Source organism: Chaetura pelagica, unplaced genomic scaffold (genome assembly GCF_000747805.2).
Source record: "Chaetura pelagica isolate M959 unplaced genomic scaffold, ChaPel_1.0 scaffold107, whole genome shotgun sequence".
Lineage (NCBI taxonomy): Eukaryota > Metazoa > Chordata > Aves > Apodiformes > Apodidae > Chaetura > Chaetura pelagica.
The window spans coordinates 2,122,926-2,149,211 of record NW_009953979.1 but is presented as its reverse complement, the minus strand read 5'-3'; the positions used below and the strand labels follow the sequence as shown (position 1 = coordinate 2,149,211).

Here is a 26,286-nt window from a genome sequence, read left to right as displayed (position 1 = left end):
CAGCAGGAACTATTATTATCTCCTGTTTATACTGTCATTTCTCTTATCAGTAGGAGATTATTTATACAGAGCCCAACCCAAGTGCTTCTTGTTTATCTTATTACAGACACCATTAAAAAGTTTCTATAAAAAGCAGCTCCTGTATTTAGGACTAGCACTAATAAGTGTTATGCTACATTTTTGCTTCTTATCAATCACTCCTTTATTTTGAAGTCACCATTTAATACTCCGTTACTATTTTCCAATCTGCCCTCATCTCAATACAAAAGGCAGTCTTGTAGAATGTCTTCCAGGTTTAATTTCCCATGTCACATTCATTACCTAAATGACTTTTAATGTTTCTGGTAATATTGTAACAACTGAGAGAGCCTAAAGAATTCTTCTACTGCAACAGCTAACTTTAACCTTCAGTTCCGTGTCCCTCTCTCAAGTATCCTCCCTCTCTATCACTTCCTATCCCCTTGTCCTGCAGCACAGGAAAACAAAAGGAAAAGTCATATACTCTTGCAGAGCCTGTAAACACAAGGCTGCTCAGTGTGCTTTGTAAGCTTGTGGCTGATGTGGGAAAGTGTATTTTGTAAATGCACTGCAATATTAGAATAGATATGAGAAATACAAGAAATACATTTCTGAATGAAATTTCAAGTGCCTTGAAGAATTAGTGAAATAGGAAGAAATTGAAGTTTCAAGGGGCAGAAGTTGCAGTAGAAGTTCCCATACCAAGGACAGAACACAAGATAGAGAATGGGGATAAATACTGTGATGAGCACAGGGGAAACATCACCCTCTCTGATGAGCTAATCCAAGACCTGCAATTTGAAGACATGCAAATACTCTGGTTTAGCTAAAGTTCAGCACTTCCATGTTCAATTTGCCCAACTTCAAACCCAGCCATAGCTAAGAAAAGGAAGCAAAGTTTTAGGTTCCTAGCTGAAGGTCTAATATCACTTTGTTCACATGCACTATTACTTCCTTCCCTCTATGCCATTCTCCCCTCCTATTGCATACAGACACATAAAATTTTTTAGGGTAGTAAATAAATTGCTAGAGATTAAAAAGTTGACAGTATTGGGTAGCCAAGCCAACCAACTCTCTCTCCCCAGACAGAGCCAGTCATAAATTATCTGTTTTCTTTCTTTCTTGCCTCCTGAGGCAGAAGAGATTAGTCTCTTCCTGAAGCAGAAGAGATGAATGTTAAAAGCTGAAGTCACACTATTCTGAATTTATTTCAAGTGCTAAACAAAATACTTCCAGTTGATGCAGGGTGGTAGCCAGTGGATGGGCAAGTCAAATATTCCCAACATCTGCACTGCGGCCTCCAGAAAAAGCTTGCTGTATTTGTATTACAGCAAATGGTGATGAAGGCCGCAAGCACACTAGCCTCCATGGGGTGCTGATCTAGTCTTGCAGAATCACCTCCTTTCAGCCTCTTTGTTGGCCAGAACAGAGTTCCACCTCTATGTGCAATATAATAAAGAGGACCCTGAGACACGGATCACTGGAGGTTGAACGGTATTCTGAAAAGGTATCATTACAATCTTATGGTCCTTCCCCACACCATCTGCTACAGTCAATTTTATTTATCTATTTGGATTTTATTTATCTATTTTTCCCCTTGTGTACTGAATTATTTACAGAACAGTTTTACCAGTAAGACTGGTAAAGACTAGTAAATACTGATACCATTTGGAAACATATACTCTGCAAAGCATTACCCTTGCCTATACAAACTGCTGTTTTAATGAACTAAAAGTGGTTTCCAGACCTTCCTTGGGACCCTGTTTGACAACTGAATGGAAAGGCACGTTGGATACATCTGAAGAATAAACAAGTCAACCAGCACTCATCAGGCCTAAGACAACCCTGGAGGAGAGAGCCCTGGGACACATGCTTTCTGCTCTGGATCTCTGTCCTGAGCTATTTTCAGTCACTCTTCACCATGCTGTGCTTTTGAAAGGAGTTGATGTTTCTCCCTGGTAGTGCTGAGCACACTCTTTAATCTGGTCCTCAAACATCTCTTTGAGATTTACTATTCTTTTCAGATAAGCCATAACTATATACTTAATAAAGGCACATAAGTACTACACATCTGCTTACACAAGGCTGTGGGTTATATTTATAATTAATCTGCTCCTGTAGACCTTCCCATCAAGCATATGGAGGATGACACAGTTCAACTGCAAAGGGTAGGGGTGGAAGAGGCTGGTGTGTCACAGAGCAGTGCAAGCCTTGCTGCCATCTCAGCTTGAGCAACTGCATCACATGTAACATTTTACTTTCTTTTCTCATTTGAAAGGTCCATGGAAAAACTACTGGGTCAGCTGCAAAAGGACGTAGCCATTTAACCTTTACATCTACCTTGTTTCCCATTGATTTGGCTTGAAAATAAGATAATAATAGTGTCATTGGTTCAGTCTTTGTTCTGTTCCACTGACAGGCTAGAAAGAGACACCCAGTGGTATATTCTCTGATTAGTGCGTATGCATTCTGGATTCCCCCCATGTTACGCAGTAGGGTTGAGTGGGATGGCTGAGAAACTTACTCAACCGTGTATGAAGTAGATAGTGCCATTTACTCACAGGAGGAATGACTTGGCAAAGAAAATAAAAAGCTCCCAAAGCCTAAATGCCAACTTAAATTATTTTAACAGCTGAAATCCAAGAGAGCAGACTGAGGATGGAAGGAGTAAAATGATCAGTTGTGAAGAGGCTGGTCTTGACTTTGCTACAGTTTGCCTGCAGGGGTATCAAGACACGCACTGAGACATTTAGCTAGTTATCATTAGATCAGCTGATCATTACTGATAGAGACTCTGTCTGAAACTTGGTGTGGTGATCCTGATCCAACAGCCCTGCATGTAGTAAGTCCCACTGACTGAAAGAAAAATGCTGGCTTGTTTTGGAAATACTCTCCTACAGTGTTTTTGTGTCTGCATTACTTTTATTGAAGGGGAAGCTAGTTTGGCTTGCTGGTTGATGTGAATGGTGCTGGAGTTGGAATATTTTCTGTTTGCTCCCATAAAACAGGTTAATTAGAAGATGGACTACTCCAGGACTATATTCAGGTAAGGACTAAAAAAAAAAGTGAGTGACCCACTAACTACCTAAACTTCACAGTTTGGATAGAACTTAAGCAACTAGGCTTAATATTTAATTTTTTGAGTACTTATACTAACATCTCATGAGACTAACAACATGCCTGGAATTGTACAAAACGTTAATCTCATTATTTTACAGACGAAATTGAAACTGGAGAAGGACAACTAATTTTGCCCAAGATCACAGAGAAGAGTTGGAGACATGGAAGTAATTGCTGGCTCCATAGCTCAAGCCTTTCTGCCTGCCTAACTAAACAACTAGCTTGTCTGTAAATCTAGATCTCCCAGACAGATGGGTTCTTATGACATTTCAAATACTGGAAATATCATAAAAGAACAACCTCCCTCCTGCTGGGTTTAGCATTCCTAGTCATCAAGGAACCTTAAAATTGATCTATTTCAAGATCGTTATTTAAGCTTGGATTTAAAAATGAATAAATGTTATAGGTATATCATGGGATTGAACTATCTGTATTTTATCATCAAGTTTTCATCCTAAATATGCTAACTGCTGTACTCCTGGGGACAAGCAGTGTCAGGCTGTAAAGGAGAACTAATAGCACCCCACCCCTTGGAGGACCAGTAAGAATTCGTTACTCTTTGTGTAAAGCTCTGGAAACATACCCAAGGAAGACGTGGTATCAGTGGAGTGTGTTCACTTGTCCTGAACGTTAGAGAGAGAAGGCACACAACAGAAGGCGAAAAGAGAACTACTTCACCTTCTAGGTAAAAGCTGAGGTCAACCCCTCAACCTCACATCTGATTTTCATTAATTGTGATACAAAAGCAAATGACTACCAGAATCTGACTCCTGGATGTAGCGATACCAGCTATGGCTGTGCCTCCTGACTATTCCTACATTCTATAATATAAATACACATTACATTTCTCTCTCCATACACAGAGATGCAGATATGCATCTATTTGCTGCACTCAACCAACAATTTAAGAATTAGGGAAAACCATTTTCATTTTAAGATAAGAACTTTGGGCTTATTATAACACTGTAAAATAAAATCTGCTAGCACAAGCCACAAAAAAAAAAAGAAAAAAAGAAAAAGTGATTCACTGGGGAAGTTCCATGATGTGCGGGACAATGGGTCTTAAATCAAAGGCATACATTATCATGACTAAGCTGACAGATCTGCACTGCAATGCAGAAAGCCAAGCAGTATTCCAACATCTGCACCATGCACAGACAGGCAGTTAGACACAGCTTCCCAAAATGAAGAAAGGCCTCCCCGAGCTCTTACCTGTTACCTGTGCAACAACTGCTTGGGAAATTCTCCGATTGGCTAGGAAGGCTTTGATTTCCTCCTTTATCACACTGCTGTCCCTCCTACCAAAACAACAACAACAAAAAAAAAACAACAAAAGAACACACAAAAAGACAGAGAGCCCAAAGTGCACTTTGAAGACACAAAATGGCCTTATATCCTTTTATTTAAGGGATGAGGAGTGGGGAAGGCAGGCATTAAAATTGTCAAAATGCCTCAGCAGTGGACACTTCTTTTAACAAGTATCACGTTTGATCAAAGTACCCTAGCAGCAGAATGGATGACTCATGTCCTATATAATTCATATTAGGTGCAGCACTGCCATATGGAATGTACAAAGTTTCATTACACAGGGATGAATAAATCTCTCATACCAGCATAAAAACCTCAGTCATAAAAATGAGGCACAAAAATAAAAAATAAAGGATAGCAGGGTCCACACTGGTAGCTACACAAAGGAATATACACATAAACAAACCTCCTCCAACCTTTCAACAAAATGACCCAAAGGAGAGAAGATTTTGCAGCTTCTATCCCCCCCCCACTAATTAATCAGTCCACAGCTTGCACTGAATGAACAAGTGTCAGTTTTTTAAAGCCCTTGTACGATTTTTACAAGGTGTGCAAAGATAGTTCAGAAGGGACTAAAGCTGGGCTAAAAAGAAAGTAATTTGGAGGCTGCAAAGGGACTGAGATATGCAGCAAAGTTCAGCTGCAGTAAAAGCTTACTTTTCCCTTGTCTTCCTCCCTCCCTTCCTGAGAAGGGCAGACAATTAAAATCAGACTTTATTAGGCTTTATTATTTAGTAATTTCCCTTTCCCTTCTCCCCTCCTGCCCAGCAGCACTCAAGGCAGATTCAAGCTTGCAAACGTAAATGCAAAATAAATGCTATGTTGTGGGTTCATTTTTATTTCTGTACCCAACAGTCATCTTCCATATGCCTGCAAATGAAAGTAGTTTCAGTTTAAATAAGAACCCAAAGCATTACCAGAGACTTATTGCACACAAACCCACAACTCGAAGAAATTATTAAACTTCAGCAATGGGGACAGCTGCACACTGCTATGCTCACCACCTTCCTGCATTATTCCATCATCCTGCAGCCAACAGAAAATGAGGTTGATCGTCTTTTTTTATTGCTCACCTCTAATCCCCCCCCCCCTCCAGAAGCCACACCTTTACCCTAAATCTCCAAACTCCTTCAAAACATACCTTCATTCTGGACCCCAGTTCTCTCAGAGGTACTTCATAAATGTTGCAATTTGGGGGAAAAATAGACATCCCAACATTATGACCAAAATTGTTTCAAGACATTTGGCCTTTCCTATTTCTTCTTGATATCAAGCATACTGACTCTGACTTTCATCCTCACTAGTATAATCTTCTCCTTTCATCTTTGCTGTAATGCCAAAAAGGAAGCTGCTAAAAGTAAAGGAAGGTCAGTCGAGAAAAAACCCAACAAAACAAACCAACTGGCTTTCACTGAAGACTCCTGCTTCTTCATTATTTGTATTTTTCTACACCAATCTGCAGGCTGCAAATCCCAGGGAGAGTCAGTCCCTACCACAAACTATAAACAGGTAACATCCATGTTCTGCAGATACCAGTGGAAAGCATTAACCAAGCAGATTCCCTACTCCTTCTATATATGGAAGGAAATATCAACTGGTATGAAGTAGTGGAGGGAGAGTCATGTGAATTGACAGTCAGAAGCCTTCTGAATAAGAGTAGGGAGAAAAATTAAAACGCTAACATCAATTTCAGTATTTGGGACAGCATGGGTAAAATATTTCAACAGTAGAACAGACTGGGATACCCACACAAAGCCAGGGGTTACCTACAAGACTGAGAGGCAGGTGAGAGGTACTGAGATAGTGACCATTAGGGAACTAGCAGCAGAACAGCTGTCTACAGCAGTTCTTGCTTCCTTGGTAATACCTTTCACTATTAGAGCAGGGACCTTCCAAACTTTTTAAAAATACTTCTACTAACCTCATCAGTTCTTCCACTTTGTCATCAATGTCCAAGTCCTCTTCAGAAGCTTCAAAACTGTATGACCTTTGAGCCAAGCTGTTTGCAAGTGGGTAGCGGGTAGGTGACATCTTCCCATTGAACGCAGACAACCTCTCGTTACTCTCCCTCCCATTCTGATTAGTAGTGCAAGGCTGTGGGGAGGTGTCATAACTGTTGCTCGGTGATGGGGACATCCCAGAATGCTGGGTCTGTGTTGAAGCTGTAGCTGTAGAGGAAGATGCTGGGACATTGTTGGTACTGTTGCTGTAGGAGCCACCTCCATAGCTAGACCTTCTTCCAAATTTGTCACTATGTTCTTGATCAAGACGATCCAAGGTTTCCAGTGCATGTAGGATTTCATGTCTGGTCATTCCTGTACGTCTCAGGCGCTGAAGCAGGTCTATCTGCTCTATGGTAAATCTTGGTTCGTCTGTGTAGTGAGACATGGTTTCCAGCAGACTGAAAACAAGGTAAAATGTAAAAGCAAATACTTTAGTTCAAGATTTTTTTGTGGTACATGGAAAGTACCTTAGATGCAGGAAAGATTCTGATCCAAAAATGTAAGCCACACACATGACGGAGCTGGCAGTGGAACAGACCACCTTCCAACAAGCTCAGCAGGCAACCTCTTATGAATGCTGGTCTCATTATTTAGCAAATGGACTTATTTGAAGTGCTCAAATAGCATTTCTCTCTTCTACTAACACTCCATACACCTTCTACAAGAAACCTCCAGTTAGTACTCCAGTTAGCTTTTGATAAACTGCTGCTACAGAGAGACAGTGGTTGCTCAGTGTTAAGGTTGCAACTTGATTTCAAATAAAATGTTGCCCATAGCTAAGTATCTGCCATATAGAAATCCCAGATTCCAAAACTGCTAGGTTGAGGCCAGAGATTGGCTTTCTCTGAAGAAATTTTAACCAGTTATGATGTGAGATTTATGAATCTGAACTCTTTCGAAACTTAAGAGCGAAAGTTCAAGATGCCCTAAATTTTTGTTGCTACCTTGAAAAAAGGAAGATAAAAACACACCTAGGTGAAATTCTAGTGGCCTGTAGGACCACGGTTGATTTGACTGAAGTCCTATTTCTGAAGTTTGATTTCTGAAGTTAGTAACTTTTGAACCTGGAATGTTGTCACAGGTCTCTTGCCCTAACAAGAAAAGTGCAGCACATCCAATTACTACTGAGCTTTCATTTAAGAAATAAGTCTACAGCCTCTTCCCTTCCAAAGGCAGGCTTCCATGTAACTCAGTCATCATGGTGCTCATCAAAAGCATTTTTAACTCCTCAGCTTCCCAAGGTGCGAGAACAATGAACATGTATTTTCTGCAAAGCCCAGAAATGGAACTGAAAAAAATGCAATATGCTCCCTTCAATCTCTTTTCCTTCTTACATCTCCTCACTACAGACCTAAATGACATACAAATGACAAGATCACCTCCTTCAGAACTCAAGATTTTAGAAGAAGGGATGGCAGATGAAGGGCAGACAGAACTTGGCAAAGAGATCAAGGCATTTTCCATCCTTCTTGTAAATCTTCTTAAGAGTCAAGGGTTTATTACAATTCCTGCAGGAGAGCACAGTGAAGAGATCACTCAAACTCCAGGAGATATGACAGAGCTAATATATAAGCCCTACAAGCAAGAGCAGACAAACAGCAGCCTCAGGAAAGTCAAGAATTCCAAGTACCCTACAAAAATTAAGAGGGATGATGGCTGTCATGATCATTTGAGACCTTTCAGGGACAGGGCTGGCTATTTCTTTCTACAAACTTTGAAGATCACTCCTTATTTCCATTTCTGCGCTGGCACAGAGTGATAGAACTTCTTCAACTGCTGTACTGCTGCAGCCCAAACATATCCAGGGCTGCATCAAAAGCAGCATGGCCAGCAGGTCAAGGGAGGCAAATATTCCCTCTACTCCAGTTCTGTGAGACCCCACCTGCAAAACTGTGTCCAGTTCTAGAGCACCCAACACAAGAAGGACATGGAGCTGTTAGAGTGAGTCCAATGGAGGCCACAAAGATCAGATGGCTGGAGCACCTCTGTTCAGTCTAGAGAAGAGAAGGCTCTGGGGAGACCTTAGAGCACCTTCCAGCACCTGAAGGGGCTACAGGAAAGCTGGAGAGGGACTTTTGACATGGATATGGAGTGAAGGGATGAGGGGGAACGGTTTAAATCTGCTAGAGGGGAGATTGAGATGAGACATTAGGAAGAAATTATTTGCTGTGAGGGTGGTGAGACACTGGACCAGATTGCCCAAAGAAGTTGTGGATACTTCCTCCCTGGCAATGTTGAAGGCCAGGTTGGGTGGGGCTTGGAGCAAGCTGGTCTAGTGGGAGGTGTCCCTGCTCATGCAGGGAGGTTCTAACTAGATGATCTTTAAGGTGCCTTCCAATCTTAACCATTCTATGATTCTATGTATTTTGTCTTTTTTCACATACATGGATCACAGTAAAGTAAACCAAGCCCATAGGTTTTGAAGGTGTCGCAAGGGACTGAGTCTCTTCAGGGAGTAACAAAATGCAACTGCTAGGCAATGGGAACAGGTCTATCCTTGAGACACATGGTACAGCCATGACAATACTAATAAATTAAATAGTGCCCAGGAAGTGGCACCGTAGGATCTACACACACTTGTCCACAGAATTATTAAATGACTGTAACTGTTTTTGGCACAGTTTTCGTCCACCACAACCAGTGCACTCCTGACCAACTCACAGCTTTTTCCATGGAGCAGAAATCACCAACACTCTGGATGCAGCCACTGAGTCTCAAGGCTAAGAATGTCTGGTAGCATGGATGTGGTCAAGTGACCTTGAGGCTAAAGAACAGCACTGAGAACCGGCTTGCTTAGTAGAGCTGTAGCTACAGTGTAGTGGTTCAGAGATGGTGCTACAAAGCCAGGATGCATGAATCCACAGAAATGGCCTTTGCAGCCTGCAAAATACAGAAATTAGAAGAAGCTGCTGTCTTTGCCCTCATCAAGCAAAAATACTGAGCCCCTTTCATTTTATACATGGGAGAAGGAAGCAGGAGGACAATGCAAGGGGATGACTCCCATCCAAGAAAATGACTGTGTTAGAAGACAGACGGACTACAGCAATATAAATGCTTTGGTCTAACAGGAATGTGCTGTCCTTTGGACAATTGATTACTGAAAACGTACAAGCCATTTTAAAATTTAAAAGACAAGCACCCAGACTACTCTACTAAAAGGAGGGCACAGCAGCCAATGCAGCAGCAGACTAACAACTGACTAGAATTGTAACACCTAAAATTGGAAGTCGCATTTCAGACTGAGACGTTCAGAGCTTGACAAGGAGCATCTGGAAACAGACATTGTGTTCTAGGTTTGGCCCCTGCACTGGGGGAGGCAGGGCTGCTCAATCTTTTTCTCCAAGCTTTGTGAGGGGAGAAGTGTCACACTGACTTACTGACTCACACCACAAACTCCTGTAGAGCCTGAAAGCCCCTCTCATTCCCCTCCCTGGTCAGCTCCAAGTAGATAGTTTTCAAATAAATCTCCTCTTAAAACATCTGGCCTTAAGGTGGTTTTCACCAGATATGTCAGCTTGCCTTTCCTTAGAGATAACGCCCCCCCCCTTTTTTTTTTTTACCTAAGTTTCTCATATCATTTATCTGTCAACACCAAGTGTCATATGCTCAAAGTACTTGTTCAACTGGAGGATTTAATAAATTAGAATCTCCACCCAGAATTACCTCTATTCAAAATTCCTACATGCTTACTTTTCAATGTTTAATACCAAAATATACTTTAGCTTATCTATTTTCCAGTTGGTCACAGACCTAGAAACCCAAAACTTTTGTTCTTCTGGCTCTGTGAACTGAAAAAACTCGTATCTGACAAAAGCATGACTTTCCAGATGGCTTAAATAATGTCAAGCAACACAAACCTTACCAATCCCTGCAGCAGTTTGTTGCCATGGTCAGTCATTCCCTTTAAAATTTGGGTGTGATCCTTTATTTGTTTAAAATGTCAGGGCTGAGTTTCCAGATCTAGATTCTCAGGCCAAATGAATACCCTTTAGTGAATTAACATGATCCTTTAGCGAATCCTAATTATCCTTTACTGAATTACTAGTGAATTACACATAATGAACTCCTGTGTGCTTATATGAAAGAGAAATGGCTGACCTGCTGCATGTGGCTGTGTATGGGAACATGATCTGGCCTCAAGTTCATCCCACTTTGATACAGTGTGGCTATAGTGTACACGTGTAGTAACTTCAATTGCACAGGAATGCAAGGGCTGTTGGACATGGCCACCCTTTGATGTAAGAATTCAATGACTTCCAACTTGTGTTCTACAGAGTCCTGTTAATCTGTGGTCTGCTGCTAAAAGGCTTGCAGAGAGTAATCTCAGAGTAAGAAACCTACTGTCAAATTAGATCCATTATACTATGTTCAACACAATCACTGGAAAAATGCTGGCAATTTGAAAAAAAGCCAAAACCAAGAACAACGATACGTCTGTTGGTCCATGCAAAATATTCTTCTAGCCCTCCAACCCTTTTAGATAACTTCTGCATAATTTTTTAACACTTCAAAAGACAAAGTCAGACACAGTATCTTACTGGTGGTCTCATTAATGTAATACACAGATGTAAAAGCTGCTTTGCTTATACTTACATACACAGCATACACTGCATATGACATACTTCTTAATGGTGAACTTGATTTTGTTCACATTTCCATATGCTCTTCTACACAACCATGAGATCTAGGAACAATGCTTCTGTATTTTATGTATTGAAAATCGCTGCAGAAACTGGGAATTTTCCATTAAAGACCCAAAACAAATATTGCAAAATCTGGTATTATTGAACATGTTCCAACATTGCCAACTATCTACTGCTTTTTAATGAGTAACTACAGGAACATTATTTAGAACTATATTGTAGGAGAGTTTCAGTTTATTTCCTTTAAAAAATATTTTAATAAACTTACCCTGTTTAAAGATCAATTTACAAAGCAGTTAAGTAAATCAGCCATTTTAGAAACATAATTTCATTCACCTCATCTCTACTACTTCACCTCCCTCCATATTGCTATAAGAGCCTCTTATCCTCCTGAACTACTCTGGCTAGCTAGAATTCAATTTGCTTCTCCCCTCTTTTTCCTTGTGAAATACAATGAACTACAAAAATAACAAGAAGTAAAATAAGACAGGGACAAACAGAATGATTGGGGGTGTGCAGGAGAAAATAAAGATAGCAGATACTTTCCTGACAACAAAGACTGTGGACAAATTGCTTTGCTGTGATAAAACTTTGCTGCCAGTGCAGCATAATATCCTCAACATTAGCAGATTTTAGCTCATAATCAAATGCTTTATCTTCTTATCAGTTAGCAGAAGTCTCCTCAGTTATAATAGACAGTTACATTTTCTTGTGGAGATATCCAAAAAAGAGAGCCAACCAAGGGAGAACAACCATGCATTCTTCTCCCTGAAATTTTGAAAGCCATACCTCTGCAAATTAAGCTCAAAACTACAATTGACCAATTTTTTAACAACTGCACCTGGTTTTTAAAAAGAATGAAGTTTGTTTAGATTTTGACCCAAAAAAAGGGTAGTTTAAGGTATGAAACTTATTTAGATTTTTTACATTGGCAGTCACACCTCAAGTAAGATGGATCAATTCCATTTACTGCCACTTGGTATCTAGACAGGATTAAAACTTCATGCTTATCTTTTGTGGCTCATCCAAAAGGAACCTGAGGCACCTAAATATCAGATTGAAGGGTGAACTAGAAGGAGCTTGTCCTGGTTTAGGCCAGGATGAAGCCAATTTCCCTTTTACAGATTATTTTTTTTCCTTTAGAGAACTCTATTTTAACTAGCAGCAGGTTTTCCAGGTACTGAACTGATAACACTGGAATGTTTATGTTACTGCTGAGATGCCAAGGTCACTTTGCTCTACTTGTTGAAGCTGCAGCGTCAGATGCTAAGGGAGCAGAAGAGTCGTATCTGCAGCCCTCATGTAGGGAGAGTGGAAAAGATGGAAAGCAAAATTGACGAAAGTATCCCATTCCATATCTCTATGTAAACTTGATACAAGGGATTATGGAAGTCAAGCCCCTTCCTGCTTCTTCTTCCCTTCTGTTTCATCCATAGCCAGGGTCCAAGGAGGACTCCACCTATCCATCACCACTGATCCCTGGGCTCACACATTCCACTGTCTCCAGCAGGGTCCAGGTACCTCTGCAAATTAAGCTCAAAACTACAATTGACCAATTTTTTAACAACTGCACCTGGTTTTTAAAAAGAATGAAGTTTGTTTAGATTTTGACCCAAAAAAAGGGTAGTTTAAGGTATGAAACTTATTTAGATTTTTTACATTGGCAGTCACACCTCAAGTAAGATGGATCAATTCCATTTACTGCCACTTGGTATCTAGACAGGATTAAAACTTCATGCTTATCTTTTGTGGCTCATCCAAAAGGAACCTGAGGCACCTAAATATCAGATTGAAGGGTGAACTAGAAGGAGCTTGTCCTGGTTTAGGCCAGGATGAAGCCAATTTCCCTTTTACAGATTATTTTTTTTCCTTTAGAGAACTCTATATTTTAACTAGCAGCAGGTTTTCCAGGTACTGAACTGATAACACTGGAATGTTTATGTTACTGCTGAGATGCCAAGGTCACTTTGCTCTACTTGTTGAAGCTGCAGCGTCAGATGCTAAGGGAGCAGAAGAGTCGTATCTGCAGCCCTCATGTAGGGAGAGTGGAAAAGATGGAAAGCAAAATTGACGAAAGTATCCCATTCCATATCTCTATGTAAACTTGATACAAGGGATTATGGAAGTCAAGCCCCTTCCTGCTTCTTCTTCCCTTCTGTTTCATCCATAGCCAGGGTCCAAGGAGGACTCCACCTATCCATCACCACTGATCCCTGGGCTCACACATTCCACTGTCTCCAGCAGGGTCCAGGACAATTCAGAACTGCTTATAGCTCAAGAGATGCTGTGGGAGTTGCTAAGGGTGGGAGGAGGCAATAGGGTTTTGCAGACTCCTGAACACGTTTGTATATAATTGTACCTATTTCTTTTATAATTAGTATTTAATTAAAACTGTCTAGTTTAGTTTTCAATCTGGGAAGTCTCTCTCCTTCCCTATCTGGGTGGGAAGGGGAGGGGATCGAGGGCATTGTTGTTGCTGGTTCAATTGCTGATCCTGAGTGAAACCGTGACAGAGCTAAAGAAACATTCCCTCCCAAATCCACAGGATATAAAATAACCAGCAGGGTCTCAACCAGCCAGCTGCAGCATCACTCTTTTTCACTTCTAATGCCACAGTCTGGAGTGAGGGCTGTTCAGCTATCCTCAATGCCACTTGTTTTTCTTGTCATACCACCAAGACTTAATTAGCTCCTCTTTTGTCTAAATTTCACTCTTTAGAAATGGGGCTTCCTCCCCACTTAGAAAGTACTGATCTTGAGTAGGGGTATGTGGACAGTTGCAGAGGTGATCTTTTCCCTTAATTTCCTTCATCTTATAGAGAAAAGTAAGGAAAAACACATGAAGGTTTTCTCACCTACTGTCATAGCTCCAGCCCACACAAATAGCAGAATCATTTATCTAACACTAACTTTCTAGGTGATGGAACTCAGCAGAATAATCCCAGAAAAACAGCTACAAGCTAAGTCCATGTCCAATTGAACTTGCAGAAGTTCAAAGCAATTCAATTACCATTTGGAAATAAGGCCAGACAACAGCCTTAACACCTGTAACACTTGAGAAAACAGCTCTGGACTTTTTGGGATCATAAGAAAACTTTTTTTCCCACTTCTGCTCACTGTACTTGAGTAGGAAGTAAACTAGCATCACTGAACACAACCTCTTCTGCAGGTCCTTCTCCAAATTTCCATTAAAATTCAATACTTTATCTAATAAGCTCTGCAAAGCTCAAGACTTAAAAATCCAGTTGCACTTTTTGATGTAAGACCTATATTTGATATAATCTGCATAACATGGATGTGGGCTAGAGCCAAAGTGTTCAGAACAGGATACTAGGTCTGGTAATTGCTTTAAGAATGATTCTGATAAAGTCCCATCAACTGTGGCAAACAGGATGGGGAGAGATGCCAACTTCCACTCTTCTTTGATGTATGGAAAATACTGCTGATCCAGGGTGGGACCCTAACAGCACTACACTGTCCTGTTAACAATATCTCCAAAATTTGTAATCTTGTATTTTATAGCATCATACATTTTTTGCAACATAACATGCACTTTCTTGGCATCATTGAACACAATTTTGCCCTTGAAATGGAAGAGCAAAATCACAAGGTAAAGTTGGGGCTTTTAAAGCTGAAGTAGGTTATCCCAAAGTATACAGCAAAAAATCACTTTCTACAACTAGTTAACTAAACAAGTGGTTTAACTTTCACAGTCTCTCACAGCTTGAACTTTTTAGCCTGCCAGTCGGTTTTTTTCCTGTCTGTACATGCACACAGTGCTAGTGAGCACTGATATCTGAACAAGTGTGGAGATGCATGTCCTCTAGCTACTAAAAACATTGAGCAGAGAGCACAGCTGTACTGACCATGAATAGGTATAAGGATCTTTCTTTGGTATGACTGAACTATTGTGTTTCCCTTCTACACGAGGTCTCTGATCTAGACAGAAAGCAAAACATGGGTATTATGGATTTGCCTACTTCCAAAGGCAACATAATTTGCTTATCAACCAGCCTGATATTCAACAACCTAATTCACATGAACTACCAGTCCAGATGCTTTCTATTGGAACCAAAGACTACAAAGAAATTCTACTCCCAGCTGCCCAGTCTGTTAATTTTTTAACCATGTTTCATATTCTGCAAGCTTGTTTCCTTCTCCGTATCTTTTTTTTTCAAGGACCCAAACAAATTTTCACTCACTCCTTCCTTCTCTACATCTCAACCATTGTTGCCCATCCCAAAGGATGCAGCAGGTCCTTACAAGATGCTCAAGAGACAGACTTCCTTTCTGAGCTACAGCTGTTCCACAAACAGAGCAATTGATGTGTATCACAGCGTAAATGGTGCACATAATGCACACACATCCAGAGGCAAAGACTGTGACCCATCAGGCGCAGCTCTAAGGCACTGCTGGAACAAAACTGGAGCACCATCTAGTCCTCTGAAACAGAAGTTTTGGCCTTTTCTGTTCTTACTGAACAAGTGCATCTCCTTTTACTCACAGCCAATTTAAGTATTTCAGAAACACCCAAAGCTTTGCACCATGCTAAGCAAAGCTGCCTTCAAAACAGTAGTTGATGCTATGAATTCTGGGGCGCAACAGAGGATTAAGGATCTGACTCATCTGAGCCAATACTTAGGCTCATCACTTGCAACTCCAGTATTTTCTGTGGAGTTGCACCAGTTTTCAAGAGAGAGAAAAAAATCAGGCCTCAAGTGCTCATCATGTCAACGAACACTGAGCCATCCTTATCCATACGCTAGTTAGCATAATTATCTCCTGCAGTTGCATCTCTTAGTTCTGATTTTCAAAGAGGACTCTACTCCCATTCATCCAGATTCACAAACAAAATGTAATGCTTGTAATGACTGCTCTCATCCCAGGGAAATGAAAGCCTCACATTGCAGCAAGGAGTGAAATCAGACTACGAGCTGATCTATCGAGGTTAAATGTCACCCGCTCTGTTTATGAATGCAAAACACTGTCTTACGAATGCAGAACACTGCCATACGCTTTCGATCAAAATGGTGACAGTTAATAAGAGCAGCCTGAAACTTCTGAAAATAAATCCAACGTAATCAAATACTCACCGCTACACAAATTACAGAAGGCAAGCTGAGAGCAGAATATCAACACATCATTTCTTCAGGAGGCTTCAAGTTTCTCAGCTAGCTAGAGCCCCAAGCCCAGGTTCACTACTTTTACATAAAGTATTTTTTACTGGATGCTGGCACACTGGCAGTAAGCAAACCTAACAGTTTTTTCACTGATTTCACTTGGGGTGAGTAACCTACTCTGCTTTATAGTATCCACTTTATATCTCTGGGAAAGAGGGAACTTGAGATCGATCTTACAGGGCAAAAATATAATATATATGCCAATTATTGTCATAACCCAAGTCTTACAAAAGGGACTGACTGACCTCTGACTAAGCACAGGGCTGGGAGCCAGATACTTCTGAATTCTACTCAAGGCACAGACTGATTCACACTGACACCTTATCTGTCTAACCCTAGCCTTCCCTACTTCTAAAATGTGGGCTTCCTATGATTGTTGCAGTTCTCCAGCAACAAGGCAGGAATTCAAACTCTGAGGCTGGATGCAAGGGTAGAATGAGGAATCAGAAGGACTAACAACCAGAGGGAAAAGCTGTAGTGGCAGCTGAGTGCTGAACCAGGGCCCAAATCCCCAACCTGTGCCAAGCGCAAAGGAGGAGCTCTTGGATTTGGAGTCAAAGACTAAAGTTTGGATAGATAAGCTCTGTAACAGAATCAGGGCAGGACTTGTGCACTCGAGTTACACAGCTAAGCAAATCTCACCAATACTTTGAAATACCGTCTTTACCCCACATGAACAGCCATTGTGTCAATAAAACTGAGACATGGGCCTAACCTAGACACCAGCTTGGCAAGTCATATATTTTCAGCTCTCAAGATTGAAGGGGTAGGTATATTGCTATCTTCTGCCTCTTCCAGGTCACCTCAGATTTTGACCAATCCTTTATTAAAATTCAGAAAATCTCAGAATTCTTCTCCATTAATTCTGCCAGATGGGAGTATCTAAATACTAGAAACTCATCTATTCTATTGAATATCCCTGTGAGACAGTGAAGTAAAACTATGCTCATTTTTAAGACCAAGAGCTCATAGAAAGGTGCTGGCCTTCAGACAAGTTAAAATTATGTGCTCAAAGTCACAAAGGCATTCTGCAAGAAGGCAGACCAAGTACTTGGCCAAACTTTGAACATTTTCTCACCACACATACAGCCATCCTACAGGGTCCATCTATAGCATCAGCTATGACAAGGTGTAGGACAAGTTTCAAGGAATGCCATCACCAGGATTTCCACCAACTCTCTTCCACACATAAAGAGAGACATTCTGAATTATTTTTAGGCATCTTCCTTCTGCTATCACCAGCAGTAATGATCAACACACTTTCTTATAAATTTGTTAGTTGAGAAAATTAAAATCCAGACTCAGCAAATAACCAAAACTTACCTACCCCTTTATTTTGTGCTTAACTACAAAGCAAGTTTTTTTTATTACTAGAGAACAGTTTGCAACTGTAGTTTTAATGGTACATAGTGTTAGTTAAGACAGAGATTATACTTTGAGAACTACTCAGGAATAAGTAACAGCAGCTCCTTGAGGAATATAAATCATAGTGGCAAAATTATGAGCTTCTGGCTGCAGTTGCTTCATGTCCAAAGTGCAACAGAGGTGGGAAAGGGTCTGGAGCACAAGCCTGACGAGAAGTACCTGAGGGAACTAGAGGTGTTCAACCTGGAGAAAAGGAGGCTGAGGGGAGACCTTCTCACTCTTTGCAGCTGCCTGAAAGGAGGTTGGAGCCAGGGGGGGGTCAGTCTTTTCTCCCAAGGAACAAGCAGTAGGACAAGAGTAAATGGCCTCAAGTTGTGCCAGGGGAGATTTAGATTGGATATTGGGAGCATTTTTTTTCCTGGAAAGCCTTGTCAGGCCACTCTCAAGCAGATAAAAGAACAGCAGGCCCTCCTCAATCAGATGACGACGATGACCTCGTCCAGTCTTACTCTATGAAAGAACTGCGCCTCATGAGAAAGGACTTCACCTGCACTGATGGTGAGGGAATCCTTCCTTGGCTGCTCCGATGCTTTGATAGTGGTGCTGAAACCTACATTGTGGATGAGAGAGAAGCCAAGCAGTTGGGATCCCTGGCCAGAGATGCTGGTATTGACAGAGCACTTAGTAGTAAGGTGGGAACTACCACCCTGTGGGACCGACTTCTGTCAGCTGTGAGAGAGAGATACCCTCACAAGGGTGACATTGAATGATGCCGAAGCAGAACACCCACTCTTGAGAAAGCCATCACCTAGTTGAGAGAGATAGCTGTGCGAGAGGTGATCTATGTGGTGGAGTCCCCATCCCTGGAGGGATTTCAAAGCCGTGTAGCTGTGGTGCTGAGGGACATGGTTTAGTGGTGGCCTTGGCAGTGCTGGGTTAACAGTTAGACTTGAGGATCTTAAAGGTCTTTTCTAACCAGAATGATTCTGTGGTTCTATATTAGAGTTTTGCTTTATTTTAGCTAAAAGCTCTTCAAAAAGAAACACACATCTAATTGACAATTTGACTCTGTGATCTTAGAGGTCTTTTCCAATCATGATGATTCTGTAGTTAGTGCTCTGAAAGCAACAAATAGGTTCGGGCTACACAAAGATATAAGAAGGGAAATTTCCTCTTGCATGACATAGAGAAGACCCTGTCTTTATTCTTAGGACAAGTCCAAATCTTTCTGTGTCGTGCTTGGAGCAGAAGAACACCTACAGATGCAAGTCCTGAGGCTGCAGATGCATGAAAGGAGGTAAACTACCTTCAACTTGATCTTCTCCCCTTCTGCATAGCTCTAGGACTGGGTGGAAATCTCCACAGACCAGTTTGGTTCACTAAACCAGCAGGAAAATCCATCAACCAACCAACCCACCCACAGCTAGTTTCTGTTTGGGTTAGTGAGCTGAATTAGCTTAGAGAAGGCACTGATGAGCCTTCCAACTCAATTGAGAAGGACAAACCAATTTGGACAAAAGCAGAAGTAGGTGTAAGAGGCACACATGCATCCAGATTTCCTTTAGGTCCCTTTCGGAGTGGCATAGCTGCCTGTGAAATCATGAAATAACTCATCTGGTTTATTTTAAGAGTAAAACTAAAGGTTCAGACAAAACATTGTTTCAGTTAAGGAAGCTTAAAATACAGATTGAGTGTTCCTACAGCCACCAACTCTTTACATGATACCTTGTCACTGAAGACAAAAAGACCAAATTAGCTGAGTCCTCTTTCACACAAGTTAAATGAATGTGTTTTGTGTCACATTTCAAGGAATCTGGACTGTCAATGCAGCTCAGCTGTATGGGGACCTTTTAAGCTACTGTAACTCCACTGTCTGTTGTTCAGTGTGTGCTGACTTTGATACTGTTCACATACTCATTCCTTTCTTCCTGTTGCTTTTTGTAAACGATGCTGCAATCTAGTCCTTTTCCATCTGCATTACTCACACTGATTTTCTTTCCACTCAGCAGGCTTTTACTCAATCCCAAGACAGCTCTGGCATTGCTGGCAGCTAGATTAGTAAGCACCAGCCCAATAATTCAGGTAAACTTTAAGTGACAATGTTGCAACTGTCTAGTTCTATCAGAAATCATATTTTGAGGGACAGCTTGAAACACGCAACACAAATACTGATGGTCATATCTCACTATTAACACATTAATCAATAGTGCCGTGAGCCTGTGAAGTACAAGTAATTACTCACATTGCAGAACCCAAAAAAAGCCTACAATCTCAGCCAATAGACCATGCACTGAAGTTCCTCATCTACATGTTTCTTTAATACATCCAAGGATGGTGACTGCACCACGTCCCTGGGCAGGCTGTTCCAGTGCCTGGTCACTCTTTCAGCAAAGAAATTCTTCCTAATATCCAATCTAAACCTCCCCTGCCGCAACTTCAGACCGTTTCCTCTAGTCCTGTCATTATTTACTTGGGAGAAGAGGCCAACACTCACCTCCCTACAACCTCCTTTCAGGCAGTTGTAGAGGGCAATGAGGTCTCCCCTCAGCCTCCTTTTCTCCAAACTAAACATCCCTAGTTTTCTAAGCTGCTCCTCATACAACTTGTTCTCTATGCCCTTCACCAGCTTGGTAGCTCTTCTCTGGACATGCTTCAGCACCTCAGTGTCCTTCTTGTAGTGAGGGGCCCAGAGCTGCACACAGCACTCGAGCTGTGGCTTCACCAGTGCCGAGTTCAGGGGCACGATCACCTCCCTGCTCCTGCTGGCCATGCAGGATGTGGTGCAGGCCTGATACAAGCCAGGATGCTGTTGGCCTTGGCCACCAGGGCACACTGCTGGCTCATGTTGAGCCAGCTGTCCACCAGCACCCCCAGGTCCTTTTCTGCTGGGAAGCTCTCCAGCCACTCTTCTTCAAGCCTGTAGGATTGCGTGGGGGGTTTGTGACTGAAATGCAGGACTCAGCATTTGGCCTTATTGAACCTCATACAAATGCCTTGGCCCATCGACCCAGCCTGTCCATGTCTCTCAGCAGAGCCTCCCTGCCCTCAAGCAGATCAACACTCCACCCTAGTTTAGCGTCATCTGCAAAGTTTCTGAGGGTGCACTCAATCCCCTCAGCCAGATCATTAATTGATAAAGATACTGAAGAAGACTGGTCCCTGAGGGACACCACTGGTGACCAGCCACCAACTAGATTTGACCCCATTTACCACAACTCTCTTGGCCCAGCCATCCAGCCAATTTTTAAGCAGTTTTTATATTGGCAACCTCTTGAGAAAATACAATTTTCTGTGTTCCCTTAAAAATTGTCTGGAAAGTATCCTCCTCCTAGACTTGGAGAAGTCAGATTCCACCTGTTGCTAAAACAACATTGATCTATGGGTAGATATAATCAGAAGAGATCCGCCCACAGCAGCATGGCTTCCAGCCTGGTTTAATCTATTGTACCTCTCAGTTAGAAGCTACTGAGTCATGGAAGCGCTCCCTGAGGTTTGTGTGCTGTGGTGATGCCTTTGGAAACAGAGGAGGTAGAGCTCCAAACACCATGGCTCTTGCGGGAGGAGTTCTCTGGTGCAGAGGACCCGCATTGATGGTGAGGGAATCCTTCCTTGGCTGCTCCGATGCTTTGATAGTGGTGCTGAAACCTACATTGTGGATGAGAGAGAAGCCAAGCAGTTGGGATCCCTGGCCAGAGATGCTGGTATTGACAGAGCACTTAGTAGTAAGGTGGGAACTACCACCCTGTGGGACCGACTTCTGTCAGCTGTGAGAGAGAGATACCCTCACAAGGGTGACATTGAATGATGCCGAAGCAGAACACCCACTCTTGAGAAAGCCATCACCTAGTTGAGAGAGATAGCTGTGCGAGAGGTGATCTATGTGGTGGAGTCCCCATCCCTGGAGGGATTTCAAAGCCGTGTAGCTGTGGTGCTGAGGGACATGGTTTAGTGGTGGCCTTGGCAGTGCTGGGTTAACAGTTAGACTTGAGGATCTTAAAGGTCTTTTCTAACCAGAATGATTCTGTGGTTCTATATTAGAGTTTTGCTTTATTTTAGCTAAAAGCTCTTCAAAAAGAAACACACATCTAATTGACAATTTGACTCTGTGATCTTAGAGGTCTTTTCCAATCATGATGATTCTGTAGTTAGTGCTCTGAAAGCAACAAATAGGTTCGGGCTACACAAAGATATAAGAAGGGAAATTTCCTCTTGCATGACATAGAGAAGACCCTGTCTTTATTCTTAGGACAAGTCCAAATCTTTCTGTGTCGTGCTTGGAGCAGAAGAACACCTACAGATGCAAGTCCTGAGGCTGCAGATGCATGAAAGGAGGTAAACTACCTTCAACTTGATCTTCTCCCCTTCTGCATAGCTCTAGGACTGGGTGGAAATCTCCACAGACCAGTTTGGTTCACTAAACCAGCAGGAAAATCCATCAACCAACCAACCCACCCACAGCTAGTTTCTGTTTGGGTTAGTGAGCTGAATTAGCTTAGAGAAGGCACTGATGAGCCTTCCAACTCAATTGAGAAGGACAAACCAATTTGGACAAAAGCAGAAGTAGGTGTAAGAGGCACACATGCATCCAGATTTCCTTTAGGTCCCTTTCGGAGTGGCATAGCTGCCTGTGAAATCATGAAATAACTCATCTGGTTTATTTTAAGAGTAAAACTAAAGGTTCAGACAAAACATTGTTTCAGTTAAGGAAGCTTAAAATACAGATTGAGTGTTCCTACAGCCACCAACTCTTTACATGATACCTTGTCACTGAAGACAAAAAGACCAAATTAGCTGAGTCCTCTTTCACACAAGTTAAATGAATGTGTTTTGTGTCACATTTCAAGGAATCTGGACTGTCAATGCAGCTCAGCTGTATGGGGACCTTTTAAGCTACTGTAACTCCACTGTCTGTTGTTCAGTGTGTGCTGACTTTGATACTGTTCACATACTCATTCCTTTCTTCCTGTTGCTTTTTGTAAACGATGCTGCAATCTAGTCCTTTTCCATCTGCATTACTCACACTGATTTTCTTTCCACTCAGCAGGCTTTTACTCAATCCCAAGACAGCTCTGGCATTGCTGGCAGCTAGATTAGTAAGCACCAGCCCAATAATTCAGGTAAACTTTAAGTGACAATGTTGCAACTGTCTAGTTCTATCAGAAATCATATTTTGAGGGACAGCTTGAAACACGCAACACAAATACTGATGGTCATATCTCACTATTAACACATTAATCAATAGTGCCGTGAGCCTGTGAAGTACAAGTAATTACTCACATTGCAGAACCCAAAAAAAGCCTACAATCTCAGCCAATAGACCATGCACTGAAGTTCCTCATCTACATGTTTCTTTAATACATCCAAGGATGGTGACTGCACCACGTCCCTGGGCAGGCTGTTCCAGTGCCTGGTCACTCTTTCAGCAAAGAAATTCTTCCTAATATCCAATCTAAACCTCCCCTGCCGCAACTTCAGACCGTTTCCTCTAGTCCTGTCATTATTTACTTGGGAGAAGAGGCCAACACTCACCTCCCTACAACCTCCTTTCAGGCAGTTGTAGAGGGCAATGAGGTCTCCCCTCAGCCTCCTTTTCTCCAAACTAAACATCCCTAGTTTTCTAAGCTGCTCCTCATACAACTTGTTCTCTATGCCCTTCACCAGCTTGGTAGCTCTTCTCTGCACATGAGGATGCTGCCCCACAGTACGAGTAACCAAACTACTCTCTAACCATGGTAGTTTTAGGACTGTCCAATTTTAATCTTATTCCATATTTCAGTTAAAACTTTTTTCTTTTTTTTTTTAAAAAAAGACTGTTTTCTTCCTTCCCCTTCTGAAACCACAATGCCATTTATCCTTTTTAAAAGGATATCTATGGTTTAATCTGGAAACTTTATACCTAAATGGGTCGTCTTGGCCCATTTCCTCTAATTTAATACTCTAAACCCCTCCAAATAGGTTCACCCCAGCTTACACTCAGTAAAAAAATTATTCAGCTATATTTACCTGCATTCTTGATTACCATATTTACTGCACATATACTGGAATAAATTGAAAAAGCTGCTCCTTCTCCCACGGAGGGTGGCAACTGATTAACAGGGCATATCAATGTGCTATGATGATTCCAGAAAGCAAAGAAATAATGCAACATCCAACTAAAACTGCCCAGGGGCAAAACACAACTGAAATCTCGCTAAAGCATAGAAAATGACAACTACATAATTCACAGTTAGGAAATTTTTTAGAGCTCTGATTCAAAGTTAAAGTTGACAGACTGTCCTTGTGTTCACATAAAGCACAGAGGAGCCCTAAGATCACCCTGCAAACTCTGAATTACCGATATAATAAAGATGCACATGGCAGTGTGGCCTTACCTCCAAAGTTCTTTCCTGCTGTCAACTAGATCTTTACAATTTCAAGTAGTGATTTTAATACCGAAATCCAACATATTTCCAGCTAAAAGAAAGAAGAGGACGTGGCTCAGGGGACTGGCAACGATGTAAGAATCAAATAGTTTTGAATAGAAAACTAAGCAACCAGAGATAGAAAATAACTAATTAAGCAAGAGGTCTTTTAGAAATGCATTGGTAGTTTAGTTTCCGAAACAAAACCTCTCACAGTTGTTTCTTTTTGCTGTGACCCCCTGTGACTGCACTGCCACTTGCACTGTGAATGTCCATGCACTAGATTAATAACCTTCATCCTTGAAATAATCCATCTGGGAAAATTTTACTGCATTCACAGCAGCCCAGTTTCTTGCTAACTATCCTGCAGGCAGGATTTCTCTTTTCAACTCAGTATGACAGACGGTACAATCAGAAATCAAGAGGTCAAAAGACTGAAAGAACCTGAATGCCAGTGGACAAGCATTTGGTTGTGTCTATAAAAGACATATGGGGAACAGTGATAAAGGACTGGCCAGTAAGACAGATGGATGACAGCACAGCACAGGTCAAGCCCTCCCTTTCAGCCTGACAAGCTTCAAACTTATTTGCTTATTTGTTGAAGAAACAGCATGGATACCAATTACTTTGAAGATCCATGACAGAAGTTATTTAAAAGAACAAACTCTCAAGGATGACATTAAGACAACTTTGATTTGCAGTGGGATTCAACATAAAGGAACGGTTGCTTGGACCAACACATCCAATTCTAATGTTAGATTAGGTGCCCTAGTTTTCTACATTTGCTATATACTACGTTAATGGCATACTCATCCCCCTTCCCCAAATCTAGAGCAGTACTAAACTCTCCTGCACAGCTCAGGTATGCTTCTAACACGTCCAGATGTATGGAGCTCTCTCTCTTAACACTAAGGCTTATTTTCTAAGAACTGTGTGATTCTCCTTCTCTTTCAGTGACATAAAAGTAGAACTAGAAATACACATCAGCCAGACTTCAGTGAATTAAAAAGAATGAAAAACTACTGATCCCTGGTTTAGATGCCTAGCAAATACCAAACCAACGGAGCTCCCCAATTTGGCCAACTGCTCATAATAGTTGTAATAATTTCTCTGCTCTTTTTAGACAAATTAACAGAAAAAACCCACCAAACAACTCTTTATTTTGGTGGGGTTTTAAGCTTGTACTTACACTACTGGAAAAGTTCTCAGCATACTTTACATGGGGATGGGACGTTATAAAGCTTCTTGAGGGTCTTCAGTGTTATTCACCATTCTGTAAGACACAATTAAAATATACAAAGAGGTTACAGATTGCTGTGAAAGGCAAATACATCGTGACTTCTTGTTTTCTGGCATACAATTACACAACCAGCTTACAGAGGGCAACTTTATGGCAGTTTCACCAGACAGTAGCACCAGATCACTTCTCATTTAAGAAAACAAACAACAGAACAAAAAAACAAAGACAGGTGCCTTCAGGATCCTTCTCAATCACCCAATCCAATCCATCCCTCTGATAAAAGGCAGTAGAACGCACAGCAATCACCACATTTAACCATGGTTTAGAAAAATGCTCCTTGGAACCACTGGATTTTCTTAAGATTTTTATTTATTTATTTATTTTTAATGGATCATTAAAACATCACCCTCATTCTTCCCTTTGTCCTAAATGGGAGCTTTGATATAGTCTGCAATGGACCCATGGTCCTGAAGGCTGGTAAATAATCTTGTACATTCAAACAGCCTATGAATTATAAATACTCAAGTTATAAATGGATGCTTCACAGATCTAAACAAGCTGAGTATTCTAAGTTTGTGCAAACCCAGAGGTTAAAAATTGGAAATGTTCTGTCACATTATTCTGGATAATCTGTAAGCAATCCAGACCCTTATATGATCACAGACATATACTTCAATGCACATGGTAGATTCCTAGGAAGGAAGTTGATGTCTGGTAGTGCAATCAGTCTAGAGACAAAAATTTAAATTACAATTGATTTCTTTTGGCCACAAGTAAATTAATCTATGCAATCATTTAGCCTTATGACAGTTACCTACCCTTTTAACTCACAAAAGCTATTAAAAGGATTATTTGGCTAACATCCGCAAAGAGCTTAGAAGACAGGTACTATGTTCTGAAAAGGAATGACCTAATAGAATTTTCTTTAGCTATCACTGCTTATGTCTTTCTCCACAAAATAACATGGACTGAAAGTGCTTCAGAAGTTGAACTATTAACGAAAGGGAAA

The 26,286-nt window shown here is 41.3% G+C and overlaps 1 protein-coding gene across 1 annotated transcript in view; it reads right to left on the bottom strand.

The window, feature by feature from the left end:
• Positions 1–25,312, bottom strand: part of HMBOX1 (homeobox containing 1) — a 68,001-nt gene extending 42,689 nt beyond the window's left edge. The window contains exons 1-3 of the mRNA XM_010002189.1: positions 25,227–25,312; positions 6,368–6,847; positions 4,351–4,436 (exon numbers count right to left, since the gene is read on the bottom strand). Coding sequence (XP_010000491.1) covers positions 4,351–4,436; positions 6,368–6,847; positions 25,227–25,249 — 589 coding nt within the window. The 5' untranslated portion in view covers positions 25,250–25,312. The remainder of the gene's footprint in view (positions 1–4,350; positions 4,437–6,367; positions 6,848–25,226) is intronic.
• Positions 25,313–26,286: the final 974 nt, after the last annotated feature.